This window comes from Stegostoma tigrinum, chromosome 37 (assembly GCF_030684315.1).
Source record: "Stegostoma tigrinum isolate sSteTig4 chromosome 37, sSteTig4.hap1, whole genome shotgun sequence".
Taxonomy (NCBI): Eukaryota; Metazoa; Chordata; class Chondrichthyes; order Orectolobiformes; family Stegostomatidae; genus Stegostoma; species Stegostoma tigrinum.
In genome coordinates, this window is record NC_081390.1 from 26,637,241 (window position 1) to 26,649,470 (window position 12,230).

General features: G+C 43.9%; 1 protein-coding gene across 2 annotated transcripts in view; it reads left to right on the forward strand.

Annotated features, from left to right (window-relative positions):
• LOC125467501 (protein transport protein Sec24C) overlaps window positions 1-12,230 on the forward strand; it is a 74,979-nt gene that overhangs the window by 9,856 nt on the left and 52,893 nt on the right. For both annotated transcript variants that reach the window (XM_059640416.1, XM_059640417.1), the window contains exons 2-3: window positions 8,051-8,253; window positions 11,228-11,360. In XM_059640416.1, the coding sequence (XP_059496399.1) occupies window positions 8,088-8,253; window positions 11,228-11,360 (299 nt within the window). In that variant the 5' untranslated portion in view covers window positions 8,051-8,087. The remainder of the gene's footprint in view (window positions 1-8,050; window positions 8,254-11,227; window positions 11,361-12,230) is intronic.

Below are 12,230 nucleotides of genomic sequence, written 5' to 3' on the forward strand. Positions count from 1 at the left end.
TTCTGGCAGTGTCTGTGGAAAAAAGCAGAGTTTTGATACCCAGTGACACTTCAGAACGGAGAGCAGCTGGGAAAAAGTGGTCTACATGCTGGGTGGGTGGTGAGCAGAAAGCAGAGATGGAACCCTCAAAGAGAGCAATGAAAACAATAGGTGACAGTATGCCAGGTATAAAGAAAAGCTGATAATGGTAACAGTGGAGAGACAACAATGTTTTGAGCTGGATGAACGCAGCAGGCCAAGCAGCATCATAAGAGCAGGAAAGCTGACGTTTCAGGCCTAGACCCTTCTTCAGAAATGGTGACAGTGGGTTGGCAGTGCTGAAAGCAGCCCATTGTCATGACAGGGCCTTGGCCGGGAGTGTGGGGGTGGATAAAGGACATGGATAAAAGTGTTCAGGTTCTAAAATTATTGAAGTTGATATTGAGTCCTGAAGGCTTAAGGATCCCCAGGTGGAAAATGAGATTCTGATCTTCCAGCTTGCGCTGAGCCTCACTGAGACATAAACGTTGGCCAAAAAATATAGTCTGTTGAGGGAGTAGGCAGCTGGAAGCTCAGGGTCATTTTTGTGAATTGAACAAAGGTGTTCCCCAAAGCAGTTGTCCATTCCGTGTTTCATCTGCACAATGTATACGAGGCTACATTGTGAACAGCAAATACAATAGACTGGATTTGAGTGAAGTGCAAGTAAGTCGCTGCTTCACCTGGAAGGTGTGTTTGGAGCCTGGAATGGTGAGGAGGGAGTGCTTGAATGAGCAAATGTTGCACCTTCTGCAATTGCATGAGAGTATGCTGACGAGGTGTGGGGCATTGTTTCTGACACTATATTGCACAGTTATTGGTAAGCACACGAAGTTCAAGTCTGGCTTCTAGCAGCATAAAATGACTACAATCACTAGGTTTTCTCTACTGCCTTTGTTGATCAGGTTCATGATTTATTACTAACATGGTTTTCTAAACTGAGCATGCAAAAAATGAGAAGTAATTTATGCTTTATTTGTTACAGCATTTTTGAATGTTATTCAAACAGGAATCAAATTCTGAACCTCATCTTGGCTGTATGTCTGCAAAAGGTGGTTGTTAGTCATTAAAAACATATTAAATTCATGAAAGCTAGAATTATATATTTTGAGGTTTTGCACCTAAGACTGTATCAGAATTATTGCCATTATATTCTGGCTGTATGCATCTTCAAAAGGCCAGTGATGGTTTAGGGACATTGTCAGGATCCATGGGTTGAATATTCAAGTATCTCCCTCCATCAGTCTTTGTAGCTGAGGTGAAGGTTTGTTTCTGGTTTTGGCACTTGGGCAGTGGATCTGTTAAAACCAAGCTAACTTACAAAGTATGATAGGATTAACTTAGATTCTGATATCCTCAAACTGATGTCTAAATCTTAGATAATGTTATCAAGTTCTTTCTCCTTTTACTGTGCCACAGGACAAGGGTTATTCTGAAGCTTGCAATTCACTGATCGACTAATCACAAACTTTCAACATCCTTAATTATGCTACAAGTTTGACTTGTTTGTTTCTATTGAGGTGGCATGGTTCAGTTTCGCTTTGGTATGTACTTGCAGTAATGCCAAAAGTTTCCAAGGTTGCTTGTGCACTCTGAACATCATTGATAAAGTGCTCTTTTTATCTGTGTAACTTATAAAACTCAACCTGGAAATTTGACAACTTATTTTATTGTAAACATCTGCAAGATTGCTACTCAGAATATGAAGTGATCGAAATCATTGTCATCGTCCAGCAGTACCTGATTTGTGTAACTTTTGAAATTTGTGGAGCTTACACCGAGTCTTGAATATAGATTTCATCTTCAAATTAATGGATAGAGTCAGATATTAAGCAGCAGTTTGGCGTAAAGTGACCGTTCACTCGTGAAATCAATTTTTTGCTCACAAGTCTTCGAAGCTATGCAGGTTAATTATCCTGTCATGTCTGCACTGAACAGAACATTTAATCAGCTCCCAAGTTAAAGATGATTGTTTGGCCAGAACACTTTGAGGGTTTTGGAAACACTTAGTGATCATCTATGCTGCTAAGTGAACAGCTGAGTGCCTTGCAGGTAACCATTGCTGCTTTCATATGGTGGAAATCAGTTTCACTTCAGCCTTGGGTACAAAGTAAGAGAATGACTCGTGTTTTGAACGCTGCATCTGCTTGAGTACAGGGCAGCCAAGGTCTTCAATTTATGATCGCCATCTCCTGACTCCATTTCTAAACATTTTGGTGGCTATGCAATGAAACCTTTTTAAAAACTTTTTTGACATTTTTAATGTTTGTAGCACTGCTTATTCTTTTACAAAACTTATAAACAGCAATGTGAAGAGAACAGTATGAGCAATTTCGAGAGTATTTGTAACTGAGCTCCTCAACTGTGTAATTTAAGAGATGTGGATGTCACTGGTTGAACTGGCATTTATTATCCATCCCTAATTGCCCAGAGGGCACTTAAGAGTCGACTACATTGTTGTGGGTCTGCGATTACATTACAGACTCGGTGGTGTTTGCCTGTATTATAATGGACTCTTGCTGTGCAGTGAACTGGCATATTCTTTGTTTCACAATTATGGTGCTGTAATTACAGCTGAAATGCTTGGCTTAGCACCACCCCCAGGCCTCCTACCCTCCCTCGACCTCTTCATCTCCAACTGCCGTCAAGACATTAACTGCCTCAACCTCTCCACCCCTCTCGCCCACTCCAACCTCTCCCCCGCAGAACGGGCAGCCCTCCGTTCCCTCCGCTCCAACCCCAACCTCACCATCAAACCCGCAGACAAGGGTGGCGCAGTGGTAGTATGGCGCACTGACCTCTACATTGCCGAGGCCAGACGCCAACTCTCCGACACCACCTCCTACCGCCCCCTCGATCATGACCCCACACCCGAGCACCAAACCATCATCTCCAACACCATTCATGACCTCATCACCGCAGGGGACCTCCCACCCACAGCCTCCAACCTCATTGTTCCCCAACCCCGCACGGCCCGTTTCTATCTCCTTCCCAAAATCCACAAACCTGCCTGCCCTGGTCGACCCATCGTCTCAGCCTGCTCCTGCCCCACCGAACTCATCTCCACCTATCTGGACTCCATTTTCTCCCCTTTGGTCCAGGAACTCCCCACCTACGTCCGTGACACCACCCACGCCCTCCACCTCCTCCAGGACTTCCAATTCCCTGGCCCCCAACACCTCATCTTCACCATGGACGTCCAGTCCCTATACACCTGCATTCCGCATGCAGATGGCCTCAAGGCCCTCTGCTTCTTCCTGTCCCGCAGGCCCGACCAGTCCCCCTCCACGGACACCCTCATCCGCCTAGCCGAGCTCGTCCTCACCCTCAACAACTTCTCTTTTGACTCCTCCCACTTCCTACAGACTAAGGGGGTGGCCATGGGCACCCGCATGGGCCCCAGCTATGCCTGCCTCTTTGTAGGTTACGTGGAACAGCCCCTCTTGCGCGCCTACACAGGCCCCAAACCCCACCTGTTCCTCCGTTACATTGATGACTGTATCGGCGCTGCCTCTTGCTCCCCAGAGGAGCTCGAACAGTTCATCCACTTCACCAACACCTTCCACCTCAACCTTCAGTTCACCTGGGCCATCTCCATCACATCCCTCACCTTCCTGGACCTCTCAGTCTCCATCTCAGGCAACCAGCTTGTAACTGATGTCCATTTCAAGCCCACCGACTCCCACAGCTACCTAGAATACAACTCATCCCACCCACCCTCCTGCAAAAATTCTATCCCCTATTCCCAATTCCTCCGCCTCCGCCGCATCTGCTCCCACGATAAGACGTTCCACTCCCGCACATCCCAGATGTCCAAGTTCTTCAAGGACCGCAACTTTCCCCCCACAGTGATCGAGAACGCCCTTGACCGCGTCTCCCGCATTTCCCGCAACACATCCCTCACACCCCGCCCCCGCCACAACCGCCCAAAGAGGATCCCCCTCGTTCTCACACACCACCCCACCAACCTCTGGATACAACGCATCATCCTCCGACACTTACGCCATCTACAATCCGACCCCACCACCCAAGACATTTTTCCATCCCCACCCCTGTCTGCTTTCCGGAGAGACCAATCTCTCCATGACTCCCTTGTTCGCTCCACACTGCCCTCCAACCCCACCACACCTGGCACCTTCCCCTGCAACCACAGGAAATGCTACACTTGCCTCCACATCTCCTCCCTCACCCCTATCCCAGGCCCCAAGATGACATTCCACATTGGCAGATGTGCAGGTGAACCTCTGCTTAATGTGGTATACTGCATCCACTGTACCCGGTGTGGCTACCTCTACATTGGGGAAACCAAGCGGAGGCTTGGAGACCGCTTTGCAGAACACCTCCGCTCAATTCGCAACAAACAACTGCACCTCCCAGTCGCAAACCATTTCCACTCCCCGTCCCATTCTTTAGATGACATGTCCATCATGGGCCTCCTGCAGTGCCACAATGATGCCACCCGTAGGTTGCAGGAACAGAAACTCATATTCCGCCTGGGAACCCTGCAGCCTAATGGTATCAATGTGGACTTCACCAGTTTCAAAATCTCCCCTTCCCCTACTGCATCCCTAAACCAGCCCAGTTCGTCCCCTCCCCCCACTGCACCACACAACCAGCCCAGCTCTTCCCCTCCACCCACTGCATCCCAAAACCAGTCCAACCTGTCTCTGCCTCCCTAACCGGTTCTTCCTCTCACCCATCCCTTCTTCCCACCCCAAGCCGCACCCCCATCTACCTACTAACCTCATCCCACCTCGTTGACCTGTCCGTCTTCCCTGGACTGACCTATCCCCTCCCTACCTCCCCACCTATACTCTCTCCACCTATCTTCTCTCCATCTTCCGTCTGCCTCCCCCTCTCTCCCTATTTATTCCAGAACCCTCTCCCCATCCCCCTCTCTGATGAAGGGTCTAGGCCCGAAATGTCAGCTTTTGTGCTCCTGAGATGCTGCTTGGCCTGCTGTGTTCATCCAGCCTCACATTTTATTATATTATATTGCTTGGTGTGAGGCCATTTTGTTTTAATAGTAGACTAACGATGTTGATGTAAACCTCATTGGAGATGGTGTTAGATGTTTACTTGTTCCCTGAGTCAGCTGATGGCTGGTTTCCCACATGGAGAGCCAGCTCAAGAATTTACCTGTACTAGCTGGAGGGTGATGCATTGCTGCAGTGGATTTGTTCCTTCATAAATGACAAGTAGCTTTGTTACTGAGATAATGTGACTGACTTGTTTGTGTGAGGGTAAATGTAATCCAAATCATGTCCTTTGATCAGTCATGTTGAGAACATGAGAACCTGCTGTTTTTTTCTTCTCCATTTATTCTACATTTCACTTTCCTGTTCACAGCTTGTATTTTGCCTGACACCTTTCGCAGTCACAGGATACCTCAAAGTATATTACAGCCAAGTAAGATGTGTAGCCACTGTTTCATTGTAGGAAGCATTGCAGGCAATTTCTACACAGCCAGCACCCTGTAAAACCTATGGATGAATCACCAGATAATCTTTTGAGTGGTGTTGGCTGAGGGATAATTATTAAACATGACAATGAGACTGCTTCTTGGCTCTTTTTAGCATTGTGCTTCAGAACTTTTTGAATTGACATAGATCTGAACCAAAACTAGATCATTTCAATCTGTGTCCTGGAGGCATTTACTCCATTGGTAAACTCAGTAGTTGGGAGTATCTGCCTCCGAGTCCCAATTACCTTTGCTCATGCTGCAGAAAGTACCTCATGCTCTCCTACCTGCATTAGCTGAATTAGTTTGGTTGCAGTACCTGAGGTGGATTAGTTAACTTTAAACTTAAGACAGAAATCAGAATTAGGACCATGTTTTCTACGAGGCTTGTGCATATGTAGACTTCTTTACTACAGAGGGCTGTCAGATCTGGGCAGTTGAGTATTTTTGAGGCTGAGATACTTATTTTTATAGAATCCCTACAGTGTGGAAACAGGCCCTTCGGCCAAACAAGTCCACAACCGAACCTTGGAGCATCCCACCCAGACACACACCCCACCTGATCTATACATCCCTCAACACTGCGGGCAATTTAGCATAGCCAATCCGATTTGAATGTAAGGAAATTTAGAGTGGGCGGAAATAGCAGGAAGGTGGAACTGAATTTTTTATTGTAGAATCCCTATAGTGTGGAAGTGAGCCATTTGGCACACCGAGTCCACACTGAACTCGGAAGAGAATTCCACCCAAACCTACCCTCTACCCCATCCCTGCATTTCCCACCCTAGACACGAGGAGCAATTTAGCATGCCCTATCCACTTAACCTGCAATCTTTGAAGTGTAGGAGGAAATTGGATCACTTGGAGGAAATCCACGCAGACATGGGGAGAACTCCACACACATTCACCCAAAGCTGGAATTGAACCCGGGTTCCTGGTGCTGTGAGGCAGCAGTGCTAACCTCTAAGCCGCCATTATTAAAGCAACCATGATCTCATTTAATGGCAGAACAGTCTTGCTAGATCTGAATGAATCACTTGTGCCTCTATATTCTATGGCCTAATTCCCAGTCTGCCCCAAGTTCACTCATCTCAATTAGTGTTGGACATGCCTTCAGTGTCGCTGTCATGGTAAACAATTTTGCTCAGGATTTTTGTGTCGTATTGCCTTTCAGTGAACTTCTATTGCGGCTGGTTTAGAGACAGCCCAGTAACCCAGTCAATTGTTAACAACTTGTATCCATGGAAATGCTACAATTTTCATATTGATGTTTATTTTTGGTTCAGTCCTAAGACATTAAGCATTGATGTAACTGACTTTATTTTTGTCATTCTATCTTGCAACTAATTTAGTTATTTGAAATTTGTGATTTTGTATATTCAGACTGGCTGCCCATTTGTGTCTACAAAGTACATAAGAATGAAGGTTTAAGGGGTAACCTGCCTACATGCTAGTTTTCTCGTATTCTAATTTTAAAATTTACTTGGAGCTATAATGAAAATTGTTTTGCTACTCTGTACAGTTGGTGTGAAGATGGGTGAGACTGTCAGATTACAGGATGCTCAAATTGAATGGAAAGCAAGAGTGAAATTCATTTCCAGTTCAGTTTTGCAGTTGTAAAGCAACTTGTACAAACTCCTGAATGATTCTCAGAACTTTGTTGCCAGTGAAATACATTTTTGAAGTTGGTCACGATTGTAATAATGTAAGAAACACACAGTTAATTTGCACAAAAGATTCTACAGAAAGCAATAAGATAGTGGCTGAAATTTCTTTTGCGATCTTGGTTACGAGAAGAATATAGCACTTAACTCTTAAGACTATGGGCTTAGGTTAATATCTTTTAATGTGGGTAGTAAAGTGGCAAAACAGAGGACTGGGGTTGAACATCTGCTCATGTGATCAATAAAAGAACAAGGAATAGCTTAGTATTATAAGATTGAATGTTACCTATGGGGCGTAAAATTTAATATCAATATAGTGGGATGAAATAAGACGACTGATCTACAAGTGGAAGTTTTGATGTATGGAGTTTGCAGAGGACACGAGAAATGCAGTGCAGATGGCAAATGATTTGTAACTTGTGAAGGTTGGAAGTAGGAATGGCAATGAAGAAATTCTTGATGGTAGAGTTGATAGGAGCAGCGAAGGCTTGTTCTGTCGTTTCAATGGCGAGAGAGGCTATCACTACCTCGACCAACAGACAGCAACGTTCGAGGGATGCAAAGGAATGGTCTTTTTGATAGTTGGGTACAGGGCAGGAAGTTAAGTTGGATCAGAGTTCGAACTGACAAAGTACATTTCTGGGTACAGAGATAAAATTGCTTCTTTATGCATTATTTGAGCATTTTAATTCAATTTCAAAGGGTCTGCTTTTGAGATTTGTCTTTGCTGTGCAAGGCCTTTTACTAATGATGTTCCCTTGAAGTTTCTTACAGGCAGAGTTTAAAGTGCTTTTGTTCAATACCTCATTGCCTAAGAATGTAAGCAGCTATTGTAATGGACACCACCAAAGTTTGACATGAAAATTTTATGTTCTGATTACAAATGTTATCATTGTTTTAATTTCAGGTAAGACCAGTTTGGGGATGAACTTGGTTAAATAAGGATGAATCAACAGGGTCACATGGCATCTTATGGGCAGCCCCAACCTGGTTACCAAGGGTACCAACAGTTCGGATACAACAGTCAGCATACGGCAGGTGTTCCAACCTCTCAATATGGACCATATAATGGACCTGTTCAAGGTTACCAACCAACTGCTGTTGCACAAGGTGGGTATTATAACCATCTAGAAGGTACGAAATACGATTGTTCCAAACATCTTGGTTCACACTGCTATGTTCTCATCTACGTAGTTCAATTTTCCCGCACCGACAGTCAATGAAAGCAAGCATGCAGGTACAGCAGGCAGTGAAGAAAGCTAATGGCATGCTGGCCTTCATTACAAGAGGAATTGAGTAAAAGAGCAAAGAGGTCCTTCTGCAGCTGTACAGGGCCCTGGTGAGACCGCACCTGGAGTATTGTGCGCAGTTTTGCTCTCCACACTTGAGGAAGGACATTCTTGCTATTGAGGGAGTGCAGCGTAGGTTCACGAGGTCAATTCCCAGAATGGTGGGACTATCATATGTTGAAAGATTGGAGCGACTGGGCTTGTATACAGTTGAGTTTAGAAGGATGAGAGGGGATCTGATTGAGACGTATAAGATTATTAAGAGATTAGACACTGTGGAGGCAGGAAGCATGTTTTTGCTGATGGGTGAGTCCAGAACCAGAGGACACAGTTTAAAAATAAGAGGTAGGCATTTAGAACAGAGTTGAGGAAAAACTTCTTCACCCAGAGAGTGGTGGATATATGGAATGCTCTGCCCCAGAAAGCAGTGGAGGCCAAGTCTCTGGATACTTTCAAGAAAGAGATAGATAGAGCTCTTAAAGATAGTGGAATCAAGGGTTATGGGGATAAGGCAGGAACAGGGTACTGATTGTGGATGATCAGCCATGATCATATTGAATGGTGGTTCTGGCTCGAAGGGCTGAATGGCCTACTGCACCTATTGTCTGTTGACCTGTACAATCCCATTACTCTGAGTTGCACATGAAAGCCTGGCGATAAACTTGACCAAGTCTGGCTCTCAGGCAGATTGGTGAATATCAGAAGGAGGTATGAAATGATTTGGAATAAAATACATGTTAAAGTTTCAAACAAAACAAATCAGCCTTCTTCCACTGAAACAATCTTTTTAGTAGAAGCTGATCAGTCGCTGTACTACAGTAAAATTTGATTTTAAAACCTTTACAGAAGATTGACAAAACAGCAAATGAACGACACAATATGAAGCATAAACTAGAGTAAAGAATCAACCGAAGTAACATAGCAATTTCATAGAATCCCTGCAGTGTGAAAGGAGGTCATTCGGCCCGTCGTGTCAACAGTGACCCACCAAAAGGTATCGCACCCAAACTCACTCACTCCCCTATCTCTGCAGCCCTTCATTTCACATGGCTAATCCACCTTGTCTTCACACCCCTGGACGCTGTAGGCAATTTATCATCTCCAATCCATCTCAACCTGCACATAACTGGACTGTGGGAGGAAACTGGAGCACCAGGAGGGAAACCCACGGGGAGAATGTGCAATCTCTTCATAGGTGGCTGCCCAAGACTGGAATCAAACCAGAGACCCTGGCAGAGAGGCAACAGTACTAATGACTGAGCCACCGTGTCACACTGTATTTAGGTTTAGGGATGGTGGGTGTGGATCATGTTATTTTCTCTTGTGTTTGCTGAACAAAATCTGTCTGCTTAAAAAGATAGAGCCATAGAGTCCTACAGCATGGAAGATGGCACTTGGGCCATCAAATTTGCAGTGGTTAAAAAACAAACAGGTTTGTGGACGTAAGCTGCTCGAAACACAAGTCTTTCTTTTTCAGGATAACCTTATGTTTCCAGTGAACTGGAAATTACAAACCCATGGCTTCATGCTTTTCTCCATCTGTGACCTTTGTTTGGAGTTGCATTTGAAAGTCAGGTGTCTCAAAGTTGCACTATGTATATTCCACCACTTTTGAAGGAAGCACTAATTTTTGCTCATTCGAGTTTCTGTATGAGAATTGCCTCATTTGGAAAGAGAAGTTTTTCAGTTTAAGAATCATCCTCATTGGAGAACGAAACAAGTTTCTCAAGTTTCAGTTTTGTTTTAGTTAATTTTACTGGTGCTGGGCATTTCACTGTTTAATATTTCAACAGGAGATGAGTGAAGTTTCTCAATGTTTCTACAGCATCATTAATTTTTCATAGTACATCATTAGCTTTAGATTCTTAAATCCTTTGTACAGTGCATCTTCAGAGAATGAAACTTGTGGACTTAATTGGATTTCTGTTTCCATGATGTTGTAAAACCATCAGCTCCACGTCAGTTGTCGTTCTTTCTATCTAACATAAAGCCTGGTCATCAGTTTATTGACGATCAATTATTGTCCGTTATCTACAAGTCAACTTGACTCTGATCTTGCTGCCTTCCTTCAACTAGTCCAATTCTGGCCTCGCCTAAAGCTGACATCTGCGAACTGCTGTATGGCAGTCAAAAGCTCAATCATTCATCAGGTCCAAGACAGAAATTGATTAGTTTCTGGAGACTAATGACTTGAAGGGAAATGGAAATAGTGTGGGAAAACAGCATTAAGATAATGGTCAGCCAAGACCTAAAATGGCAGGATGGGTTCATTGGACTGAATGATGTGCTTATGTTCCTTTTTCCTACCACAACCATCTTATTTGCTGCCTCATACACTTGCTGTTGCTAGGTCAGAGATACAGCTTCCCCAAGAAATTCAGTTATGGACAGGATCAACTCAATCAGTATGGAGGCATTCCCTCTGAGCAGTTGAGGGAGCAATGAATAATTTTAAGTTTTAGTCAAATCGCGAAAGACTGAAATGTTTGTGTCCTTCTAATTCAGTGTTTTGGAAATTGGCACATTGCATGACCGGATTTCTTCTTAACATTTCACTGAATGAGCATCAACCTGCACATTGGTTTCAGTCATTTTTATCTATTTTACCCACACTTGCCTGATCTGAGTTGAGAATTGTTTCTTAGAATTTTCTAGTTTTACTTGTACGTAATTTAAAAAAAAAGTTTGCATTTGGCTGACAGCAAAACATCCATGAATAAGCAAGTGCATTCTATGGATGATAGAGTCCTCATTGGAGATTTAAAATGCTCATGTATCTTTCTTATATTTTGTAGGACCATTAAGGACAGCATCAGGTGCCCCCCCAACCTCATTACCCCCCTCAACAGCTGCACAATCAATAGCCTACAACCAGTATGGACAGGGGGATGTACAGAATGGTCCTGCAATGTCTGACCAGTCACAAAGGTTTGTATATGACATGTCCCTAAAGCAAGTGGACCAAAATATAGAGACCATGCCCATTACACTTCCGTTGAAAAGGGGAGGGGTTGGCATGGTTGGGTGTGTGGATGGCTGGGGGTTGGAGGAGGGGTGGTTGGCTGTGAGAGATAGTTGGGGGATGGTGTACCTATAGGACCTATAAAACAATGAGGACTTAACAAGGCACAAGGATTTTGAAATTGAGATGTTAATTTGTAGAATTACATGAAAAAATCTCGTGAAATATCGTAAGTGTTTCAGCCTGACCAGTCAATGTTATGAATTCTGCAGGATTCTGAAATGCTGACTGTTAGCTTTTCTCCCTTTTGTACCATTCCCTTTGCAAGACCAGTACCCCTTCTAAATGTTGTCTTTTATATATTTTTTTTAAAAATCCAGCTATTGTATCGAATATTTTCATTCAGTGCTGATGAGGCAACTGCTGCAGTTTTAGACCTGTCAGTGGATGCCTTAACTGACATGACATCCTGTGTTAATATGATTCCAGCATGTTCAAAAATCGGGAGTGTGTCCGGCCAGCTAAGTTTTCCTAATGAGATTGGCATTTAAACAGATTGGGAGTCAAAAAAAAACAAATGACTTAACTCATTGTAGAAGTGTCTTGCCACTGAGTTCCTCTGTCTTCCTGTAACATCACAGACTCTAAATACTCAGAAATGTAGAGCAGGTTGAAGGAGATTTGTTCATACCGCTCACCTTTAATTGTCTTAATATTTGCTTTGCTTGAGGTCACTCTTGCTGTATAAGTCACTTTTTACATTAACAACGATGTGGTAATGGGCACTCTTACAGAACGTCAGTAGACTTCACAGAAGTTGATGTAAGGAGGAGGTT